We start from the raw sequence: 20,388 nt of genomic DNA, 5'->3' as shown, positions 1-20,388 counted from the left end.
ACATATCTATTCATTTAAGAGTCGCCCATGAAAGATCCCATTGAAAATCATTGAAATATGCATATTCCTTTTCACCAAAGGCTCTTCAAAAATTGTTGCATTACTGATGGACACTGGATACCAACCTGCTTGCAAAATTCTCATTGAATAACTCTTATGGATCATTTTAACTGTGGTGTCTAAACTGGTGAAAAAAAGAAAAAAATGGTTGATAAATTTAAATAGTGTAGCTTAGTGAATGGAAGAGCCATATAATAATAAGACAGAAATAAAATTGAAAAAATCCATTTAGTATATGAAAAATTTTGACATCACAGTTGTACTGTAACTTTCAAAATCGGAACCAATTCATCAGCCGATGTGTAAATTACTTTCTAAAGTCACTATTTATTGAAACTGTTCATGACATGAATGATTGATTAAACTTGTATGGAAAATAAAGGTACTATTTGTACTCGGGTTTTCTGTTTTTTATTGACATGCTTTCATACTAGTTTCTATTAAATTACATCAATTATTTTGCCCATAACAGCTTTAACTCACTCACTAAAAGCATTTTTGCATGAAATTATTCTTAATTTGTTAATTTTAAAATTTTATTGCATTCTATTATTATCTTCAAGTGGATAAGAGGTGAAGAAATTCTTGAAGTTACTCTTCTGAATATATTTTTCGATTAAATACTCACTAAAAATTCTATAAAGAAATTGGAATTTATTAGATTTTTGGATTACTCATTGAAGAACAAAAAACAGATATAACAATACTTAATTTCAATATAGAATATAAATAAACAATAGATGCAATGCCAAGACTTTGTTTAACCATCCAATTATAAAATAATTCTTTTTTCATAGATTTATATAATCCTCATGATCACCACTGTCAAAACAAAACATCCAGGTAAAAATATAAATATCCAGCATTCAAAACAGTGCTCCTTCTACTTTCCCTTGAATATACTTGAAAAACATTTTGTTTTCTTTCTAGAGTCCACTGTGGAATAATGGTGGCATTTTCAAATAACCAAGATTCCTTCAGATAAATGAATTTCACATTTTGTTGCAAATATTCTCTGCATTCACCATAAAATCGTACTCAACTTATTATATTTTTCTGTTTATCAATAAGAATTTTCCGTTTATTAACTATTTTGAACTTGTAATCAATTAAGTTTATGTAATGTTGTCTTTGATTGATTAAAATCCAGATGCTTTTTGGTCAAATTCCGTCCAGGCTGATATATTGGTTGCTTTTGGCTCGGCTTCTGGTAACAATCAAATCATTCAATGATTCTTTTGAAGGTGAAATCGTATTGCACAGGTTTTCACTAATAATCCAGGTTGTAATGACTTGCCTTCTTTTTTCAAACAGTACTGTGGGAAATACTCAAATAAACTAATCAATGTGTGTTTGAAATTGATACAACTCTTAAGTTTCAAAATTTCTTCGATCGAAACCAATACACAAACAAACTGAAATCTAACCTCCTGTCAATGACATTTCCAATGCCAACCCGAAATCTGCAATTCAAAATGTTAATGAATGAGCCAGTACCAACTTAATTTCGATTTTCCAAAGCCACCCGGGATGTCAATAATTCCTGAATGGACTGTACGCACTTCATCTCAGTTAACATAAAAAAACAACCTTTTTTCGTAATGCCATAATTGAGACAGGCCAATGTTGAAAAGATCACAAAAATTATGCTCCTTGAATGAGAATGAAGCGAAAATTAAAAGTAATGGAAAACAAATCTGGGGTTCCAGGAGTATTTCGAACAAATCACAGAAAATTGAAAAAAAAATATGTCGTGGTTTGTTCGGTCATTGGTTGAACATTATCACATCAACTATATAACTGCTATTTTTTATTTATGATGAATAGTTTCTTCGAATAGAATATATATTGAAAATTTCATTCTGAGTAAAGGCACATTAACTAGAAAGCTCCAAGGAGGAGTAATAGTAACAAATAAAGAAATTCCAAAAAGTATGCTAGTCTTTGTTTTCATGCAACTCCACCTAACATATGTCTCAGTCAAAATGAGATTTCATATAAATTTCTAATTTTGATACATCCACTATATCTAACAACAAAGTAGTTATAAACAACTTTCTTCATTTGGATCTTTGAATCCAATGCATACTTTTTAGAAATATGAAAATTGGCATGTTTCTCCACATATTGACGTTAGTATATGAATTGATTCACTGAAATATGTATACATGATCGCTGGTAAAACCGGTAGATTAGATACTGCCATTTAGGAAAAAAGTTCATTCAATCAAAAATATCACTTATACTTTTATGCATATATTTTGAAGAATTATCTTACTCTGCCTATTCATGTATCTGCAATCTGATGATTTGATTGAAAAATGTAATATGCGAGACTACTGAAAAACTCGGCCTGATCGTCAGTAAGACGGTACATGGGCAGGCACCTTTAGTGTATGCAGAGCCGCCGCCAGGACCAGCAAACCGGAAATTTTGCCGGGGCGCCAAATTTTAGGGGCGCAGTCAGATCATAAAACAAGACATATTTCGTGACACAAAAAAGATTTCTCATTGAAAATACCACTCTTTATAGTAAAATAATAAAATTAGCAGGAGCCCATTTTTTTTTAAACGAATAGGGGTTCTCAACTATAGATATGGAAATACAAAAAGGTACTAAAATGCATCTTTAAGCACTACGTCGTCTTTTTACTATAGAGCTTCGTAAATTTTCACTATTTTTGTAGAGATTTTTAACAATTTCAAGTCATTGTCGAAGGCTGTAGTTTTCATCTCTAGTAATGGTGTAGTTTTAACTTGTCAAATTCAAAAGATAATAGCTTCAGAAGCAATAGCTGCTTAGATAACGGGCTATTCAAAATGAAACCTCTTGTTGGAAATCTTTTTATATTTCCCAAAAACCATGAAATTTTGACTTCATTTAAAACCAATGATACTGAAAAAATTCACGGTCAGACTTTCCTATTGATAAATGAGGATATCATAAAAAATTAACGCCTTTTTGTGTCCAGAATTTAAAGTATGCATTTCACTTTTTGATTCAGTAGAGTAATACAAAAAAGGTGGAAAAAATTCCGAACTTAATGAAATTTCTACAGGTTGTTCGAAGGTGTTGTGGGATGACTCTGTCAAGTTATCCAACACGAGGACCCTGTGCTAACTTGAGGACGGCCGAAGAACCTCAACATTTCCGGACTTTTTCAGTTTTTTGCTCATAACCTCTAAACTAAGGAATTTCGACCTAAACGTTTATTTTCAAAGTTGTGGATAATTAAATTCTCTACAATTTTGTTTCCACAAACTGTTTTGTTAAACTAATATAAATTGAGATATAGTCGATCAAATTTATAGTCCAGTAGTCAAAGCAAAAAAGTGGGGTATGCTGGAAAAAATTCCGACTTGATGAAACATCTACAGATTTAATATAAAAACTTTTCAGGTTTGTGGACAATGCTTTATTTCATTCTCACAAGTTTACTTTTGCCAACGTTTCGAGGTGATTTCCTCCTTCTTCAGGGCTAAACGTGATACGCAACAAGGAAATACACGTAGACTATAATTTTACAAAAAGAAAAAGACCTATCTATGGATGTAAAACTTGATATTTGAAATTTCATGTTTGTCTATGTTTTTGTGTTTGACATTTCTGTTTTGATTCTGGCGACGTTATACCTGTTATTATTCAATCCAACAAAGAATTTATGAAATATTGCTTAATTGCTGTTTTCTCGAACACTTGATATTCTTGAGGTTAGTTTCAGGAGCTGTCCTTGTTATTGTTTGTTAAATGTCCTTTTGTTTTTTAGCCCTGAAGAAGGAGGAAATCGCCTCCGAAACGTTGGCAAAAGTAAACTTGTGAGAATAAAATAAAGCATTGTCCACATTCCTGAAAAATTTTTATATTATATTGTTTATCATGGACGAATACCAAACTGACATCTACAGATTGTTCGGGGGTGTTGTGGGATGACTCTGTCGAGTTATCCAACAAGAGGACCCTGTGCTAACTTGAGGAGGGCCGAAGAACTCCAACATTTTCAGACTTTTTCGGGTTATATACAATCACTATTTTCAATTAATTCTTGGTTATTATTTATTGATTTAACCCAGTTGATCTGATTATTATGGTTCAAAATAATTATGGGTAGATAGGAATTTACAGTAAGGTGATAACATGCCACGATAACATTGAAATATCTACTCTTCACATAAACATACGCTTTTAGTCAAAGCTTCCTCCCCCTTCCACCTCCCTTTGTTCAATATGTCGATATTGAGGAGTTGTTTCTATAATCACCATTGAACGTCTGGTATTTCTCAGTTAGAGGGTCAAAACCTTTGTTTTTTGCCATTTTTTGACATTTTGAGAAAATTCCTTTAATTTTGATTGGCTGTATCTCGGTTGATAGAAGTTTTAGAAAAATTTTCTGGTGACAAAATTATAAGAAATTCAATTATCTACAACTTTGAAGATGAACATTTCGGTCGAAAACTAATTAAGTTGAAAGTTATAAGCAAAAGACTAAAAAAATTCCGAAAATGTTGAGGTTCTTCAGCCCCTCCTCCAGTAAGCAAAGGTTCCTCGTGTTGGATTACTTGACAGAATCATCCCACAGCACCCCCAAACAACCAGTAGAAGTTTCATCAAGTTCGGAATTTTTTCCAGCAGGCCCCTTTTTTTTTGCTTTGTCACTGGATTTTTATTTTGATCGGCTGTATCTTGATTGATATTAGGTTTATGAGAAAATCTGTGGACACAAAATTGTAGAGAATTTAATGGTCTACAACTTTGAAAATGAACCTTTCGGTCGAAAACTACTAAGTTTAGAAGTTATAAACAAAAAACTGAACAAAGTCCGAAAATGTTGAGGTTCTTCGGCCGCCCTCAAGTAAACACAAGGTCCTCGTGTTAGATAACTTGACAAAGTCATGCCACAGCACCCCCGAACAACCTGTAGAAGTTTCATTAAGTTCGGAATGTTTTCCAGGTAAAATGTATTTATCTACTGGACTATTCGGAACAACACAGTGAATTTACGAGGTGTTCATCCTACTATTTCGTGTTTAGCTTCTTCATAAAATCCGATATTTCTGAAACTCCTGAACGCATTCCATCCGACGAACGATGAGAGGGAACGACGGAATGATTTCATGAACGTCGAACGGTGGATTTGAATATAGCCATCGGGAACATAAATTATTTTTGGCACACAGTCAAGATCGATGATTCTGCTCTGGTTTCGCATACAGTTCATCAGGATTTATGGATGTTCGGGCGAATTTGAAATTACTGCGAGCACTAACGAAACATCGATGAATTATTATGGGGTACTTTTTCATGTGAGAACGAATAATTCAACATCATTCTGACTGGTTGAACCTTACGTGATATGACAGAGTCGAAGGGGAAGAACACTATGAATTAAATTGCAGTATGCTTATCAAAACTTATACGGAGAAAATGAATGGAAGTTGAATATATTGTTGAAGCCGAATGGGAATTTGAAAAATTCATGATTTTTCGTGGATTCTTTGGATAATATACAGAGGCGTACAACTTTGCTTCCGCCCTTTTTTACAAAATTTGAGGCTTAATTGTAAAAAACTGGTTGTACGTTTATGATTCAAAGTGTTGTCTATTGCTGGCCACTACATTCTCCCATCTTTCGGGCAGTGTATGAATCCTGTGTTGAAAAAACTGCTCATCTTTTGAAGTGATCCACGAATCGATCCAATGTTTCACTTCTTCATAAGGCCGGAATCGTCAGCTAGGCCGTGTGCCATTTATCGAAACAAGTGATAATCCGAAGGGACAATGTATGGAGAATACGACGGGTGGGGTAGAACTTTCCATTTCATCGTTTCCAATTATGCCTTGATCACTTTCGCAACATGGGGTCGAGCATTGTCATGCTGTAAAATCACTTCATCATGTCTCTCGTTGTATTTCGGCCGTTTGTCTTTCAATGCTCGACTGAAACGCACTAATTGCGTTCGATAACGATTGCCTGTGATTGTTTCAGTCGGTTTTAACAATTCATAATACTCTACGACAAGCTGGCCAAACCAAAAACTGAGCATGACCTTGGAACCGTGAATATTCGGTTTGGCCGTCGACATCGAAGCATGGCCGAGATATCTCCATGATTTTCTGCGTTTAGGATTATCATAATGAACCCATTGTTCGTCTTCAGTCACAATGCGATCCAGAATTCCTTTCGTTTTTGCCAAGTAAGCAGATGTTCACAAGCATCTCTCGGCTTCAACTCGTACGGCACCCAATTTCCTTATTTCTGAATCATTTCCATGACTTTCAAGCGTTTTGAAATGGCTTGATGCATGACTCCCAATGATTCTGCCAATTCTTGTTGCGTTTGAAACGAGTCTTTTGGATCAAGAATTGCCATGCTCGTCTCCGACGTCAAAATCACCGTTCTTGGAGCGTTGAAACCACTCTCGGCACGTTCTTTCACTAATAGCGGCCTCACCATAGGAATTTGAGAGCACTCGATGAGCCTCAGCTGCAGATTTATATATATCAAAGCAGAAAATTACAACCTCCAGTAAATGACTAGAATTTGGATCGCAAGCTGACATGTTTAATCGAGAATAGCTTTAAGATGCAGACACAAATCGACTAAAATATTTCGATGGTGTTATATTAACAAATACCTAAGCTTATTGCATTATATCTACGATCTATTTATTTCGACTACCACCTATCGCTACAGCCACCTATTGCAAAACGGCGGAAGCAAAGTTGTACACCTTATATTAAACATTTCTCTATTGATCGCATTTTCAGAATAATAGAAAATTCAAGCGAAAAATCGAACAAAACGGATGGAAAACACTGACATTCATTCATATATGAATACCTTTATCAAGGTTTTTAGTCTCCAAGGAACCAATTGTGGCATGGATGTACGATCCCTCCTAATCTGCTGATTTCACGCTTTCCTCATTTTTTGAATTCATGTTTTTTAATGTTTCATGATTCACGTCTAAATAAGCATTCGGACCATTCGTTTTGTCAGTTGTCACCGAAACTGTTTCGGAAAATCACAAAAAAGGGCGCATTGAAGTCGAGCGTGATAAACATGGAGAATGCCCGAAAAAAAAAGGACATCAGAAATTGGTTGTATAAAACGGGCGTATAATTAAAAAACAATATACGAAATGGTAGAACAATAGCGACCGAGAAAATATCGCCAGGAGCCACCCAAACGTGGTATACGCCATTCAACAGCGGTAATAATTTTAATATGTTGTTGCGCTTATTCGAATCGAACGCAATTCGGATCTCCGGAGTTTTGTGGTGTGTAGCGTTTGGAGCATTTTCATTCAGATTCGTTAGTTTTATTGGGAGGAGGAATGATAATTTGGCCCGGAATTCATCTGCAGCAGCATAAAATGTGGGCGGATTAGCTTCATTTGGAGAGCCTGGTCTTAGCGAAATTAATTTATCAAACGATATTTCATCCGTGCCAACCGATGTAGCTTATCTTTGTGGATTATGAAACATTCTCTCTTTAGTTGATGATATATTCGCCGACTCCTGCTACCAGTTTTGGAAGAGGATTGCCTATCTGCTATGACAACTCTTCAAAATGATTCAACTAATGATAGAATTTTGCGTTTCAGATATTAAGATATCTTTAAGTGTGATCCTTCATAAGGGCGTAGAAATGAGGAGGGGGGTACTGGGGGTAATTACTCCCTCAAGATTTCCAAAATATAAAATTCTCGAATTCAGAAAATTCTCGTAAAGACTAAGAATGAAAAAATGTTTGAATAAAATGAACCAATAATCATTCTACGTTCCTTTGAAATCACATGGAGTTAAAAAATCGGACCGTTTTACGGTTTATGAGTTTATTATCGCTTTCAAGATGAGTATCTACTTTTATTGCACTACGACCAATTCTATGTCCGAGGTTTATTATTTTCCTTCATCTATCCGCTTTGTCGGCCTCTTATTTGCAATCTGTGATTTTTGCATTCGTCATCGGTATACACTTACCCGTTGTTTTCGGTTTTTTGTATCATTCTAGCCAAAAAATTTCAATACTGTAGTTATCAAAGAACTGTACTCAGTGATTCGCATAGAAAAACTCTCTACGATGTGTTGTACAATTTATTGTGTTTAAATCAGATTGCAATTTATTTGTCAAGACATCAGTTTTGAATCGACTATATCTACACGGTGTTCCTAAATTGGAGGTACATATGAAAATGACAGATTTCTCGGACCGTTTTTAGAAAAACTCCTATAATATGAGTCACCAAACACTTTGTTTTTGAGATACAAGATTTGAAGTTCTTGTTTTATCTCTTATAACCTTCCCTTCACAAGATGTTCAATTTGAATTGCCCATAGATATTACAATTTAAAGTTTTCATCATGTGATAGCTATGCTAATTTTGGATGCAAATCTACAGGGTGATATTTTTCGTGGAAAGGAACGTGCTTCCTTCCTCCAGAACTATTTTCCAGTACTACACTTTCTGGTTTGTTACAGTTTTGTCGTATCTGCTATCGTTTTCGAGGAAAAATTTCAAACAGCTCTCTATTAATCCTCAGGAAAATCCAAATTATTACCAAGATCCAACTTGTAAGTTGTAATCAATGAATGAATTATTAGTTTTGGTATTTATAACAGTTTTGGTATTCATAACAAGGATTGATGAAGATTTGTTAAACTGATATAAGCATCACTAAAAAGTACGACAACCTTTGTCTCGAAAACAAAGCGTTTTCGGTCTTCCTATTAATGGGACTTTTTATTCTTTAAATTATCCAAGGAATCTTTCATTTTCATCTGTAGCTCTAATTTAGGAGCAACCAGTATAAGGTAAGAACAACCGAATTGGTAATCAGAAAAAAAAATAGAGTAATTTGGTTCAAACTTCGTTATCAAAACAAATGAAATAATTAATATCGTATGATATTATTACTCTATTGGAAATTGTACCTATTTTTATTTTCGTTATCAAACTTATTCTTCTCACATTACAGATATAAACGTTATCGTCAAAAATTTTTTTTCGATTCAAAAGAAAAAAAAAGATATACGCCCTTGATCTGTCATCGTTTTTATTTATGTTAATGCTCAAACTTTCTCTGACGTATTATCCAGGCGTTTTCGTCTTTCACTAGTGAAAAGCATTAAAATCACTTCGAGCTTTCGCAACACGCCGGGATTGGGGTAAGGAATATATCGTGTGTCCCAAATTCGTTGTCTAATGAGGTGATGAATCCCTTTGAGCAAAAAAAAAAAAAAATATGCCACATTTTCGGGCTCGATTTTAGGGAGAATTAATTAATTACTTAAAATGTTGAAAACCGTAACCTCATAAATTCAACTGTTTTCAAGTTATAAGAGAAAATTTGAAAATAGAAAGTTTTCATAACTTCTTCATTACTGGTCCTATCAACAAAAAACATAAAAATTCTGGACGCACTTATTTTTAGTAGAATCCGTAATCATTTGTTTTTTACTGGAATTAATTTTGAAGTTATAATACGAACTTGTATTTTTTTCAGATTTCAACCATAAAAATTTCTACAGCAAAGAATAAAAACATCAGAAGTTTCAGTTATAATCGACAAATCAACCAAGTGCTTAGCTTTGATAATCTATAATCCTAAGATAATTAAAATATTCGGTCTCCGAATGAAACATCGTTAGATTTTTTCAACATTTTCAAAATGATAAATGTTGGTTTTGAATGTGACCAGGAAAAAATCTGATGGTGTTGAATCCGGAGTCCTTGATGGCCACCTATATTCAAATGATGTTCACAGAATGTAATAGATAGGCACAAGGTTGTTTCGTCATGAGAATCTTAAACTTTTGATCATTTCTATAGAGAAAAAAAGCGACTTATTTTTGTTTCGAAAATTTTTACATTTGATAAACACAGGTTCTTATTATAACTTCAAAATTAAGCGCAATAGGAAGTGAATGATCACAACAATGAATCCTACTTGTTTGAATTAATTTGCAACGATTCTGCACGCTTCATTCCATGTTACACTACTGGAATTTTTGAAGACGCAGTAATTTGTCAATTAATCGTATCATATCGTGTACCATCGGTCGGAACGCAGATGCGCGGGTCTGGAGAGAATCTTCTGAAAGATTTTCAATGATTATTGAGACTTCAGCAAGAATACGTACCTAAGATATAGATTTCAGTCATTATTAATTTAATTTGAGACTCGGAATCTTATTTATCGGCGAGAATTGTGTCGGGATTCTCGCACCTCCCGTGGGATTTGAACAAACAAAACCTCCCGTGGGATTGGAACAAAGAAACCTTCCTTGAGATACAGAATTTGGGATAGTACGTATGTAAGACCACTTAAGTTCCTGAATCTGAAAGAATACCTGCGAAATACCTGGCATTATCACATCAACTTCGTTGAATGAGGATTGGAGTACTATAGCTTCCTGATAAGAACTGGTGTTCAGAAGGCTGAAGATAATTTACAGAAGAGGTTCCAACATAGTAGCAGAGTAACTCCTTTAAAATCGTTTTAAGTTAAGTTTCTATTTTATTATTTGTTTAGAGTGAAAAGGATCGATCATTGTATATTTTAATTTTATTAAATTTGTAAAAACCTGGGTAGGAGTTTTGTTGCCAAATAAGCCAAACCACCCCTAGAAATTAGTCTTTAGAGTCTCATGGGCAATTGTAACGTTACAAATTCTTGATTAATTGATCTGATTTGTTTTCCTCTACGATTTCGTGCCAACAATTATTTACTGAAGAAATTGCCTCAAAAATGTTTTTGTGGTTTGTAGCTCCAGTAATATAATAATGTAATAAAAGAGTTATGAGAATTTTCACGTCATTTTCCAATTTTCTCTTATTGCTTGAAACTAGTTCAATTCAATTAATGGGGTTGCGGTTTCCACCAAATCAATTCTCTTTCATGGTTTCATATCGAAATATAATTGAACAAATTGAATATATCGAAAGGAGAATATTCAACTCTATAGGGTGCGCCATTTTCGAGATACAGGTATTCGGGATTGAAAAAAAATTATTTTTTTTTTGAATAGTTTCAGAATCATTTATTTTACAGAAAAATGCTTTCGCGAGCATTTTCTTATCATAATAAGCTAAGTTATGCGCTCAATTTTTTTTTCATGTCATAATGGGTGAAGGTTTTGAAGGTATATTGGGTGTTTTTCTCCACAACATCCGCGCTAATGAAAAAAGCTTTTGAAACTTCTTTTATGATATTGTGTTGAAGTATTAAGTAATGTATGCCAAAGTTTCCTATTCATATTGTGTTTAGAAGACTAAATCATGTAAGTATAAAATAGCAAAAATCAGTGCCTTTCTATATGGCCTGCTATCATATGGAATTAGGTACCTGCATATCCATATTGATTAAAGAATAGACATAGGAGTTCATAAAAGTTATCATTAGTTAACCATCGAAAAACAGTGAAATAATACAGTTCTAGAATAACTAACACAAAGCACAAATAAAATTTGAAAAAAAAACATTCAATGTTATATACACTTCTTTCTTGGATTAAGTGGCACAGCCGAGATAAACCTTTTTATGTTCATTATATCAATTATGAACATTCTGATGATTCTTTCGAATTTCCTAAATACAGTATTGGAAGCTACCACCCACTCCATCGAACATGAAACCAAATCGCCTGTAGCTACCTTGTGAATACGTTCGAGAGAGCAACTGCATGTTCATTTTCACCACCTATGGAGCCATTCGTTCGTTAGCAGAGTAAATATTTCTGGCTGCATCACGGTTAATTAACTAGATTTAAATTGGGGCACTTATTCGAAACCCAACTTCAGTATCGCTGTTATATGGTAGGAGCGTTTTACTCAACGAGGTAGCTGGAATAATTATGTTTCGTTTATATTTAATGGTTCCACATGCGAACTGGCTGTTTTCGTATGTTATTTTCTCTGAGATGGGTTAACATATTCCGAAGAGATAATGGAAGTAACGAAATTTGTGAACATCTCATGGCTAATTAATACATACTGCTTCAATTGATCTTTCAGATGGGTTGTTTTTCAACTAAAGAAAAAAAATATTTCTATAACCAATTATGTAACAAAAAATAGGTTAAACTGTAGGATCCAGTCATTGTTCCCTGTAAATAATTGACATGGTCACAGGATGCTTGCAGACTTATTACTTTCTTCAAGTGTCGAGGGCATGACAGTTTCAATGGATTTACAGGGAACGAATTGCTATTGTACATAACGTAAAAAGGAAAGTGTTAATTCTTCGAGATGTCGAAGACATGTCAGGTCGATTACTCGATTGTAAATCTTCGGATATTTACTGGTGTTGGGAAAGCTGGAAAACGAGACGATGGTACCGGATGTGTCACATTTGAGTATCATCTGATTGTCCTTCGAGAATATTCCATGATCCATGGCTGATAAGATTTCCAGGAATCCGCGAAGAGCTTTGAGTGGGCAGAACGGCAAAACTCTTATTGGACTAGGGGTGGTACTTGGTACTGTCCCCCAATATCGGAGTGGCGCTAAGGGTGTGGCCAAGCCGGAAGAAGGGAAGTCGATAGCCAGGAAAGAGTAAGTTTGAGTCGAGAGACAGTTTGAATATAGTCTAAGTCGGGTTAAGTTTGAGTTGAGTCTAAGACGAGATAGGAGTAAGTTCGGTACGACGAGAAGACGGTTCGCGGACTAAGATAAGACGAGTCGCGAACGAATTAAAGACGAGACGACCGAAACTAGAATTGAAGACGAAGGCTTGATATTCGAAGACGTTTCGAGTAATTAACACTCTAATTGAAGACGAAATTCAATACCGTAGTGAAAAACTTGTAATTAAGACGTAGTTAAGATCTTTTCAATACTGAGGTCCATACATTCTTTGTTGTTACTTTGTTGTCTTGTTTTACTTCTCAAAAGCGAGAAAATGAGAGAAACAATGACTTCAAGTTAGGAGATTATGCTTCAATGCCACTCTCGAAGATGACATATACCTATATGCAGTTCTGTGGTATCTTAGTACCCAATATGAGCATGAATGAACGCTCCAAACCTCTTGACTTCACGTGAGTATTATTATTTTTTTTTTCGATGTTTCGCCTGAATTTTCTATGAATCTGAAGATTTGGTTGAAGTTGAATATTCTCAGATATATTTCGATTGAAGTTTAAAGAAGACCTCGAAATAAACGTCCTCGTGTCAATATGATACGAGAAGATGCATTATATATATATATATATATATATATATATATATATATATATATATATATATATATAGAAAAATATCAGTTAGTATACCGGCACTGAGATATCAGTTCCAGAAAACGTATTGTATCACCTTGTATTTTCCACTGCGACAATATGAGGAAAAATTTTGGAATAAGTATATTGCTAGCCAAAGGTCTATAGGAGTTCTTTTTTCACACTTCCTCTCCAAACTGTGTTGGTAGTGAGGAAGAAATGATCAACTCCCAATTCTAAGATTTTCGAAGAATTCGATCTTTGGTGACGAAACACAGATTAGGTTATCGAATATGAAGAAAAGGAGAGGGAAAGATACTCGAGATGGAAGAGTTGTAAAACCCAAATGCTTTGAGGAGGCATAATGTTCGATAGAACAACTCCACTTATGAATATACCAGTAGTGTATCACCTCCAAAACATTAAGCACCTTCAAAGCATTAACTCGTTAATGTCATAATGTCATTCACCTAATATGAATCCAATGGATCATAAATCGAATTACCCATTAAGGGTAATTTTCAATGGGTATAATCCACCCTGCTAACATTATTGCTGATACCGATAGAGGCTTAAAATAGAGCTTTTCAGAACTGCGACAATTTGATCTACTTCGCCCACACTCACTCAATTCCCAAAGAGATCCTCGATCATGTTATAAATCTAATAATTTCCTTTGGAGCTTTCACAATCACATCGTTGGGATAAAGATCTGGCTAACCCAAGTGTACGTTTTTGAGGCAGGTAAGCCTAGATATTTGAACTAATATTATGTTTAGCAGCTTTTTTATTCGATTCATAGAGCCTTTGAATTCCATATGTTCACTCAATAGATTACAGAAGATCTTTTCTCCTGATTTAGTTCTGAATTTTTTTTTCAGAGGTATAACTTATTTTGCAGCCTCATTGCTGAGTGGCTGCCCGATAGTGGTTTTTTCCAAGACCACATAAGGGTTCAGGAACAATAGGTTTTCCTTTGATGCTTTTCTCAGCGAGTTCATCAGCCTTCGCATTACCTTCGATTTAACAGGAGAGATTCTTTTTTGCCTTTATTCAGTTGCTTCCAATGAAGCAACTGGTGGCATTTCCAGCTCAACAGAGAGCTTTGACTGATGCGATATTGGTGCACATCTGTTTGAGATCTTTTTTTTTAACAGTCTTTTGTGCATAATTGGACGCTTACAGAAAAAAGTGTGCATGCCCCATGGGTAGATTCAGAGATACTTTATTTCAGTTCATATATTACTCCAGATCTAACTAACCCAAAAACTTATTACTGTTGCCTCGATTTGTCTTTCTGTTGTAAAGAAGTAGGGGTTGAAACACAGGATACCAATGAATTGTAGTGTGTCTCTTTCACAGTTATTTTTTTCCATATCCTGATCTAGTGGAATTAATCTCTGAAGATTAAAAATTAGAATTATATCTCAAGTTTTTATAGCTGTTTCCCATAACATTTCACATTGAAGTTTGAAAGGCTTTAAAAAGTTTCACATAATTCTGCTATAAAGGGGGTGCGAGACTTTTGAAATATAGTGTATAGAAGTGGCTATAACGTTGAAAAAACCATTTTTCAGCACCATGATGGCAGAAGATAAATTTTTGAGTGGTATCGAGGGAGTGAAAATGAGTTCAATAGTCAAATTCGTAAACTTCTGGAAAGTTCAAGTTTAATCGAACGAACTAAAACTTCCATATTTCATGTTCGGAGATGTAACCTTATTATATAGATGCCTCAGTTTTTATTTTATCTCTCTTAATGAAAGTGAAATAACGTTGCTATTTAAAATGAAATCATTTTATGACTTCATCCGAACTTTCAAAAACCACCTTATACTGAAATTAATTTCAGTTCCGTTTGTTCTATTTTGACAAGGTGATATCAAAAATTCAGGTTTTTGGTTTTTTATAATTAAGATTCTCGAACTCGCCAAGGGTGAATTGTAGAATTATTATGTAAGATAAGTATGAGGTTTTTCATATTTCAACCTCCGAATCACATACTGAAATATGTTAAGGTTTAATCTGAATCCCTTGTATATCGAGCAATACAATCCATATTATATACTCATTGGCGGTATCACACAGTGTCATTCATTCAATTCGTGTTGGAAACTGGCAAAATGGATGTAATTCGGGACACAAACATGTTGACTTGCGTGTATGCTTTTATGCGAATGCAACTCGAGAAGCTGTTTTTGCTCTCTTTTTCCCCTCTTATAATTTTCAATGGCATGAAAAGATGCGAAAACGTTCTCAAAGGTATGGTATATTTTCAACTTCCCTTTGAAATTTGGTTGTATGCATTCATTCGTTGAAATGTTCCCTTTCCTCGTGTACCTACCGTAATATTTTGTGGTTTTTTTTTCTGAAAAAACTAACAATATTGAAAAAGGCACGGATTGAGCTTTTGAACATTTTGAAATTTTAATTCGAATTATGATATGGAAAAAACTATACTTTCTTTAGGCAAATTTCACCAAGCATTCTCAATGGAAAAAATTGACCACGATATACTTCATATTCGGCTCTATAACAAGTTCAGAGAAAAATCGATTACAATCAGCCATTCGAAAAATAATTTTTTGCTTTTGCTTATGACTTACGTTGCTCAATACCAAGAGGCTCTTTACAATAACCATGGGTGTAGATTTTCCAAAAAAAAAATGGTGTCATATTGAATATTCCGCTATCTGGGCAGCTGTTACTTTTGTGGCTGTCATCTTTTGACATTTCACAAGTGAAATTATGTCAGTAATAAAAATGAAACGAAACACGCATCAACAACGCATTGAAATTGTTTTATGTTTTTGTCACTACTTTCTACAACCTCTGCTCGAAGAAATGAAAATCAACGCGAGTTAGAACATTTTTTCCACCGTTAAAGTCGGCACATTTCCTTCCATTCTACCTAATCTACCATTCTACCCATGTTTTCATCGATCCTTTTCCAGTTTCACCGAAAAAATCCTTAAAAAAACTCTCCATCCAATTAATTCATGATTCAACCTAAAGCATCTGGGTTATAAGGTTTCAAATAGGGAAACACATAATTTCACCAAACACCGCGATGTTCACTGAAAAATTGATGGGATTCGGAATTGAGCCAATAAACCAACTTCCATTTCTTCATCGACAAACACCCCCAAGTTCTTTGATCGATCAATAAGAAGACGGTTTTAATAAATATATTTCCTTTGCCTTTGAGAACGTAATCCAAACGAAGAAAATGAGTGATGTTCGCAGTGGAAAATGTTTCAGGACTTTGTTTGCATTTCTGGAAGTAAATGCTCATCTAAGATGCTCATACTTAAATGTCGCCCGAATCAGACTTTCGTTGATATGAAAAACTTTTATTCTTTATGAAAAAATTGTGAACGAATATGAAATATTAACAGTAGCTGTTCCTATAATGGGGAGTCCACTTCACGAAAGAACGAAAAATGGAAGAATGCTGTTAGCAAATCTCGAGTGGAAGTCGCGATTCAATATTTAGACGTTCCAAATGCAGGAATATTCAAAATGAATCTCTGATTCGGGCTCATCCACTGTTTGGATAAAAGAACAGGAAAATGTTAAGATTGATAATAATGAAAGATAAGAATAATCAAATTAGTCATTTTAGAAAGAGGTGATTTTATGCAGACAATATTAGAAATATACAGCAATTCTGAAAAATCTTTACGTTCTTCTTCTTATTCAGTGTTGTCTGACAAAAACTTAACACCTCGATTTTCAGACTTTAAAATGAATTATTGATCTACGAGAGGTGAAGTTGTCATTTCCAGAAATCGCTAACCGTACGAACAGAAATCCAACTACCTACTGTTATGAGATGTTGTCAAGCGGACGTCGAAGGGGCACAAATTCAGTTCAAGATCGACGTCTAAGACTTATGGCCATTAGAGACCGATTTGCGACAACTCGATCTTTGGCTGATGAGTGCTTAGGAGAACAAGGCCATCCTGTAACTGTCCGAACGGTTCACCGCCGGATGAGGTATTTTGGACTGCAGCACTATCGACCTCATATTGTGTTACCTCTGACGGTTGAGCATAGCCGGCAACGATTACAGTGGTACAGAGAACGTCAACGTTGGAATGTGGAATGGCATCAGGTCTTTTTTCTGATCTCGATTCTTCTTCGGTGCACATGATGGCCGAAGAAGGGTTAGACGACGTCGGGGAGACAGACGTGAACCTCAGTTTGATGTTGAGCGTTATGTACACCGGACAGTAGGCGTTATGGTATGGGGTGATATTGCACACGTAAGTAGATCATCTTCAGTCTTCATTCGAGGTACCATGACAGCGATGCGTTACCTTCATAGTGGAGCCGTATGTTCTCCCTTACCTAAACCGGCTCGAGAATTCAATATTTGTCATGTTGCCAGAGTAAGATTGAACTTTTTTGAAGCGACCCATGTGAATCTCTTGCCATGGCCGCCCAGATTCCCCGATCTTTCGCCCATAGAGCATGTTTGGGACATCATGGGTAGAAGGCTTGAAAATTTACCCCAGCACTCTCGGACTTGGCAGCTCTGAGACATGAAGTACAGGTAGATTGGGTAAGTATCCCTCAAGAAGAAATTGACCAGTTCATTGCATCAATGCCGAGACGTATTGGAGAGTGTATAGATAATCGCGGACATTATTAACAAATTTATTGAAAATAAATGTAAACCCTTCGTTTTCTCCTTCAAATTTCAATCATTTACTCCTTGCTATACTATTTATGTTGCACAAAAAACAAAATTTGAATTTAAACAGCTCATTCTGGGCGTTGCAGTTTCTTCTTCAGTTAGTATAGTAATGCGGAACACATTCACTTTTTTTTGGCAAATATCGGTAAATATCAAGAAGTTTTCATCCATTTTCATAAATTCTCTTGAAACGTTCAAAATCATCGTGATTCAATTACTCCTAAGGTTGAAGACATTTACTATGTGTCATGCCTCGAACAAGAAACCAACCAGTAAGATATTCATAGCTTAGAACTATTTTTGAGAGTGGCAGCAAGTTTTAATTGAAAGTTCTTAAAAAAAAGGGTTTCAATAAATATTTCAAAATACCGTATCGACAGAAAATCGAAAGAATCATCACAATACTGAGAGATAAAATCAAGTACATTTGAAGAAAAAAAATAAATATTAGGCAGTATCTCGGCTTGTACCTTTTCATCATGTATACAGTCTTTGGAAACTAAATATACAGTATCAACATCTTATATGTTGGAAATACACTCGGAATGGAAAATGGAAATGAGGTTACCTGATAAGTTCGAATATCTCCGGTTTGTCACGCTCTCTCTGTTTCATTCTGTCTTTCATGGCCGTTATGATGCTGATCGCCTTATCTTCGGCGCCATGTTTGGTGCTCTTCTCAGCGGCTCCTGCAAATTGAAGAAGGTCATTTATTTGATGGTAAAAAGCTTTTCTGCATTTTTCATGAAGATGATAGATTTCTTTGAGGCGAATATAACGTGTGCGACTTCCATTTGAAGAATGATTCCTGGAGAACTCTGACCCCGAGTTCAAGCTTTTGCCTCTTAGTTCATTAATCATTCAATAAATCTTATAATAAATCCAACCCCTCCCAGCTACACTAGTGTATTACAAAGTGATCAAGCAATACAGTATAAAAAGTTAGATTTCTATCTTTTTTCCAGTCGGAGATATGTTAAATCGCGCCAGGTCTTGTTTTTGATATTTTAAATCTTATTACCTACATGAATTTTTATTGGAACAACTTGTTTCTATTCGATTCATATTTTTGACTGGCGGAAAAAATACAGTATGAAAGTATAAGTAAAAATAAGCCAAAATTTCGTTACCCATCTTATAGTTGTCATTCTGAGCGTTACAGCACGTTGCATTCAGTTTTTTATTAAATTTTTTTTATTTTTTTATTACACAATTCAACAACTTGAGCCAATTACAGAATGAGAAAAAATATACAATAAATGAAACCTTATCAAACTAAATACATTCCATGTGAAAAATAAAAAATCGGAGACAAGTGAGAGCCATGAAAATGATTACACAAAAAAAATTAGAAATAACGACACACATTTTGTAATCTAATTCAGACTATGATCCAAGAATAGTCCTTTTTATAACAGATGGTCTACTATCGAAAATATCAAAGAAATCCTGAACAGAAAGGTAGCTCTGACATATCCGATACAGAGGCGAGAAGGGAAGTACATTAATGCGCGGAAAAGACATGTAAAAGTTAGTCGCAACACTCACTGGCAATCTGGGCACATGTAGACTAATCAGAAAAAATAAGAAAGGGCAATCAAGCCCTGAGCAAAGAATTTTCTGAAGAAATACTAGACCCATATCGGCCTATCCAAACTATCTACCTTAAATCTGCACAGCAACCGTTCATGTGCTATACCACGGTTCGGGTAGATTCCATCAAGTCTGAAACTAACATATTTCAAAAATCGCCTCTGCACTTTTTCCAAACCAGAAATGTGAATACCGTACCCCGGTTTCCAGACAACGCACGCTTACTCAAACTTTGACCTCACGAGAGCGTTAAACAAAATGAAGAGCGTTCCAGAACTCCTCCAGAGTGCGTAACCAGACGCACGTGGGGTGTGAAAATCAATCTAAAATCAAATACAACATACACCCAAATCTCTGTACTCTTCCACCCTGGAAAGAATGTGACCCTCAATACCATATTGAAACTCAATTGGTGCCATCCTTCGACTGAATGAAATTAAGCAACAATTATTTATGATGACAAGAAGTGAATTTCTCGAGCACCAACGATTCAACCCATAAACATCACCCTGAAGTTTCCAATAATCCTTAACCGACAGAATCCGCCGAAACAACTTGCTGTCGTCAACGTAAAGTGGACATTCACTAATCAGGAAACGGTAAATGTCATTGATGAAGATGACAAATAAAAGGAGACCCAACACCGACCCCTGAGGAACACCAGATGATGCCACAAACTCCAATGAAGTGTAATTTTAGGTGAGAGCTTTTTCGAATCTAAATACCGAATCATATTCAACCAATTCCAATGTGTCGAATATTTCTCCATACGTGTATTTCTAGAAGCACCTGCAAATCGAGCCGGTCTTTACA

The 20,388-nt window shown here is 35.0% G+C and overlaps 1 protein-coding gene across 7 annotated transcripts in view; it reads right to left on the bottom strand.

The window, feature by feature from the left end:
- LOC123670744 (protein unc-13 homolog B) overlaps window positions 1-20,388 on the bottom strand; it is a 637,597-nt gene that overhangs the window by 78,818 nt on the left and 538,391 nt on the right. For all 7 annotated transcript variants that reach the window (XM_045604288.1, XM_045604284.1, XM_045604282.1 and 4 more), the window contains one exon: window positions 18,551-18,671. In XM_045604288.1, the coding sequence (XP_045460244.1) occupies window positions 18,551-18,671 (121 nt within the window). The remainder of the gene's footprint in view (window positions 1-18,550; window positions 18,672-20,388) is intronic.

Source organism: Harmonia axyridis, chromosome 1, assembly GCF_914767665.1.
Source record: "Harmonia axyridis chromosome 1, icHarAxyr1.1, whole genome shotgun sequence".
Classification (NCBI taxonomy): Eukaryota; Metazoa; Arthropoda; class Insecta; order Coleoptera; family Coccinellidae; genus Harmonia; species Harmonia axyridis.
This window is presented reverse-complemented; position numbering and strand designations above follow the sequence as displayed.